Raw genomic sequence first — 4995 nt, 5'->3', positions numbered from 1 at the left:
CACAAACCTCACTGTGCCATGGACAGGAGAGGACACAGACCTTGCTGCAGCCCAAGCTCTGCTGCAGGCCCTGCCAGGCCACAGAAGCCCAGCAGAACTCCAGCACAGGGCTCCACTCTCACCCTGGCTGCTCCCACTGCCCCCTCCTCTGGGCACTGCCCCTGCTCTCCCCTCTGCACAGCACAGCACTAATTGCACTAATTACCTCTGCTCCATCCCCACCCAGCAAGAGCTGGAGGTCACCCTGTCCCAGTTCAGCAAGGGCTGGTCAATAAGTGCAAACACAGAAATAAAAACACTGGTGAGGGCACTGCTGGCAGAGCCAACGGGAAAAGGGGATAAAAGGAACCCTTCAAGCCCTGGGCCTGTCACCCATCACACCCCACAGCACAGCCTGGCACTGAAGGATGCCATTAACACAAACCTGGCCTTGAGTAATTCATCAGATAATTCATCAGATAATTCATCAGATAATTAATTAGATAATTAATTAGATAATTAATTAGATAATTCATTAGATAATTCATTAGATAATTCATTAGATAATTCATCAGATAATTCATTAGATAATTCATTAGATAATTCATCAGATAATTCATTAGATAATTCATTAGATAATTCATTAGATAATTCATTAGATAATTCATTAGATAATTCATTAGGTAATTCCTTGAAAGAGGCATCTCCAGAGGGTTCTCTAGAGAAGAGCAGAGGAACAAGACAAACATGAGATGTGCCAATGGGTTTATCAGATCTGGCAGTGGCAGAAGCTGCAGTCCCACAGGGATCATTAACCCCTCAGTCACCTCTGCACAGGCCAGGGGACAAGGCCAGCCCAGCAGCAAGGCACTGCAAACCAGCTCTGTGAGAAAAGCACAGCCCAACCCTCCAGAAAACCCAGCCAGCCCATGGGCCTTGGACACTTCCCTGGGTTTCCTGAGCAGGCAAACTCTGCTCATCTGAATTAAGCACATTTGTATGCAGTCCTGCTTTAATCTGCATTTCCAGAGAAACCTAATTGTGGATTCCTCTTCTCATAAAAACAGGATTTAATTCTCACTCAGCAAGTTATGAGGCAGCAGGAAAAAAAAAAGTTGAGGTAAAACTATTACAATCAGCTTTGTTGCTCTCTGCTTATCTTAGAAATCAATATAAATACAGCAAATCTTAATTTAAATATTCTGAATTTAATAGCAACTTGTCAGTAAAACCTGGTGTACTTGGGAGTCTTTGTCTTTAAATCAAGTTACATGCTTTGGTTGCAACTGAGGCTGGGAGATTTAATTCAATACACAAAGCATAATTCCAACCCTCTTGTGTTAAAAATATTCTTTAAATAAATAATAGATCAAAGCAGTGTCACTTTGATGGCATATGCAGTCCATGGAAGGATTAAATGTTTTCAGAGCAGCCCTCATGGAGGAAGGGGCGGGGGACACCAGTGAATTCTCACTTATTTTCTCTACATTTACCACTCATTATTCTGATTTGATTCTCCCCTTATCAGAGCTCTGCCTTCTAAAGAACCTTCAACTTCACATAAACTCTGGGGTTTTTAGAGCAACAAAGCGAGATGAAAAGGAGAGTCACTGCACTCCCAAATCTGTGAATCACTTCCTCTAACTGTAGTGGAGCAGGGATCACTCCCCATGACTCCTGGATGAATAAGGCAGAATCTGCCACTGCCTGGGGCTTCCATGATTCACAGGGGAAAATGCCACGGCTTCACCTGCACTGGGACTGCCAGAGCCTTGCTTGGCTTGACCTTTGAGCACTTCTTCATTCAGAGACAGGCTGGGGTGTTTAATGCCATGAATGGTCCCCAGCCCAGGCTGTGACGAGTTCATTTATCACACTGAAGGTACTGGGATGTTTTCCACACACAGCTCACAGCCACAGGCACTTCCCATCCTCCAGAAAGCTCCTGCAGCAGCAGCCCCTGGAGCTCAGCTCCATCAGCCCTGGCTTGTGGGAAAGGGAGCCAAGAGACAAAAGGAGCTGCAGAGAACTGGGGATGGGGACAGAGCCTCTCCCTGGGAGTGCAGGAGGGAAGGAAGGGGCTGAGCAGGGGCTGGGCTGGAGGAGCAGAGGGACACCAGGGGCTGTGGGCACTGACAGGGCTGCAGCCACAGTGGGACAGTGCTGGAAGGCAAGGAAAGAGGAGGAGGAGAAACTTCCTGAAGACAGCTAAAACAAGAAGTAATTAATTTATAATGCCAGAGAGCAAAACCAAGCAGCTCAGGAACAAGAAGGGAAAAGACCAACAGCTTTCACTCTGGTGGCACAGGCTGTGCCCTCACACCACCACTGCTTCCTGGGAAAGTCCCACAGAGCCCAGGTTCCAGGGGTTTCCTCCAGGTGCTCCATTCCCTGGACAAACCTGTCACACCCCAGCTGCCATCTCCAGCCAGCCCATGGGAAAGGAGCAGCCTGGGTGAGCTGTGCTCCACCCGCTGCTCACGGACACCAGGGCAAAGCAGATCAGCTCTGCTGAACTGTTCTGCAGGATTAGCCAAACTGGAGCTCACTGCGTGGAAATGTTTACCAGACATCACCCCTGCAGCACTCCAAACCCCATCCTCATCCCCTCCCCAGCTGAGGTTCAGCATTTGTTACTTCATTAAGCACTCAGGAGAAAACTAAAAAGAGGAATAAAACACAAGGCATGAAGAAAGGCTGCTGAGATTTAAACGTGAAGAGGTTGAGCATTCTCAAATCAGCTGCTCTTCTTCTCTCAGGTGTCTTTTCGTGGTTTTGGTATCTTCCTATGCACCAGGTCTTAAACAAAAAGTAATTCTGCACAACAGCAAGTTTGTCCAAACGTTCCCTGATGCAGCTGCCCTGGTACAAACACCTGAGCTGCACCACTGGCCCTGCTGTGAAGTTATTTGGCTCCAGCTGACAGAGAAAGCAAAGGACTAAACCAAAAATTCGAGATTTGCTTCTATGTTCTTCCTTCACAAGAGTCAGATTGAGTATCTTGGGGAGTGACCCAGGGCCCAGCCCCACTGAGCAGAGCCCAGGGAGCAGCAGCAGCAACAGCCACCACGTTTATGGCACGGGAGAGTCCTGGAGGAGGAAACTGCAGCTCCAGGGGAGTCAGGCTGGGATGTGACCGTAACAAGCACGTGAAACATTTCACACCAACCACAGAGACGCCCTGATCACCCCCCTGGTCCTGTGCTGCTGCTGCACAACCCATCGATCAGCCCAACCAAGGCAAAGTCATTCCCAAATTAGAACAGGCAACTCTGCAGATCAGGAAATGAGGGAGCAGGAAGCGTCCCAGGAAGGCAGAGACACCTAAAATAGAGCAGCAAGCTCATCACACCTCCACAGGCTGCTGGAGAAAGTCTCCTCTGTGCCAGAGCACCCACCGTGGTGTCTGTGCTGCCTTTAAATCACACCCAAAACGCTCAGTTCACCCAGCAGTCATCTGCCAAGTCCCATTCACAGCCCCTGATTCTCCTCATGGCTCAGAACTTCTGAGAAATGTAATCCCCAGCCTGGGAACAGAGACAGGGACAGCCTGGCCATATGGCCTCTGCACAGAAATCCCAGCCTGCAGTTGTGGTGAGTTATTCCATCCCATTGCAAGGGGGCACAAACATAACGGAAATCTGGTGACCAGGACAAGCCACAAGTGTCTACAAACACAAAGCTGAGGGTACGAGAGCTGGGAGAGCCAGGGAAGGCTGGAACCCAAAGCAGAGCTGTTCCAGGAACAGAACAAGTGGAGATGATGGTCCAGGACATTTCCCAGGTGCTTTGTTTGCTCTTTGCTGAGACACTGAGGGTGGCACACAGTCCCAGCTGGGACATTTGTCACTGCTAGCGCTGTCAGTTTAACACACAACACGTCACCAACCACAGCAATCTCAAAACAACTTCCTGCCTCCAAAACACCACAATCTGTTTCTCCACGTGCAGGGACAGCCTCGCTCTGCACCTCACACCACGCTGGGGGCACACTCCAAACCCTCACAGCTCCTGTGCAGCTGCAGCTGCAGACAGCTGCAATTCCTGCGCCTGCAGACAGCTGCAATCCCTGCACCTGCAGACAGCTGCAATTCCTGCGCCTGCAGACAGCTGCAATTCCTGCACCTGCAGACAGCTGCAATTCCTGCACCTGCAGACAGCTGCAATCCCTGCACCTGCAGACAGCTGCAATTCCTGCACCTGCAGACAGCTGCAATCCATGCACCTGCAGACAGCTGCAATCCCTGCACCTGCAGACAGCTGCAATCCCTGCAGCTGCTCCTCCCCACCTCGGTCACTTCACTGCCCTGCCCCGAACACAGCGGGCGCCCAGGTTTCATTTAAAGAGCCCAAAGGACGGAGCTGCTCCAAGAACCCAGCCCGTGAGCAGGGAGTCAGTGCTTCCGACCCGTCTGCAGCTCTGCTTCCCTAACTCCACACGGCTGCCACACAAACCGTGGGATTTCAGCTGCCAGCAGCTCAGCACCCTCGGAGCTCGGGCTCCTTTTCCACCTGTCCCCCGACTGCTCCTCCTCCAAACCCCATCCTGCCGTGGAGCATTACCCGGTCCTTCATCCTCCAGCTCTGAGCCAAAGACTTGGAGCCTTCGATCTTCTCGCAGTGCCTTTTCTTCATAAAGGCCAGGGGCAAGTTCCAGTCCGTCAGGTCGGACTCATCCTCCTCCCCGAGCCCCAGGAGAGGCGACTGCAGCATCTCAGCCTCCATGTGCGGGGAAGCGCGGGGCAGCAGCTGGGCAGCGATGTCCAGCCCGGCCCCCAGCGGGCCCGGGGTCCCTCCGGCCGGAGGGGGAGGACGGGCCAAGGGCAGCGCGGGGCGGCGCTCCCCGCTGCGCGGGTAAGGACGGACCCGGGGCACGCAGCGCCTTCACCTGGCGCAGGCAGTGGCCCCGGCTGGGCTCGGTGGCGCGGCCCGGGGAGCACCGAGGGGCAGGCGGGGACCGGGCCCGGGGCCTCCCTCGCACCTCTACCCCCGCGGGCCCCGCGCTCCCTGCGGCGG

General features: G+C 52.7%; 1 protein-coding gene across 1 annotated transcript in view; it reads right to left on the bottom strand.

Moving 5' to 3' along the window:
• RPTOR (regulatory associated protein of MTOR complex 1) overlaps positions 1-4976 on the bottom strand; it is a 99846-nt gene extending 94870 nt beyond the window's left edge. Inside the window, exon 1 of the mRNA XM_033518796.1 lies at positions 4543-4976. Coding sequence (XP_033374687.1) covers positions 4543-4704 — 162 coding nt within the window. The 5' untranslated portion in view covers positions 4705-4976. The remainder of the gene's footprint in view (positions 1-4542) is intronic.
• Positions 4977-4995: the final 19 nt, after the last annotated feature.

Source organism: Parus major, chromosome 18, assembly GCF_001522545.3.
Source record: "Parus major isolate Abel chromosome 18, Parus_major1.1, whole genome shotgun sequence".
NCBI classification, from domain to species: Eukaryota; Metazoa; Chordata; class Aves; order Passeriformes; family Paridae; genus Parus; species Parus major.
Note: the sequence above shows the minus strand (reverse complement) of the source record. Positions and strands in the feature narration are given on the sequence as shown.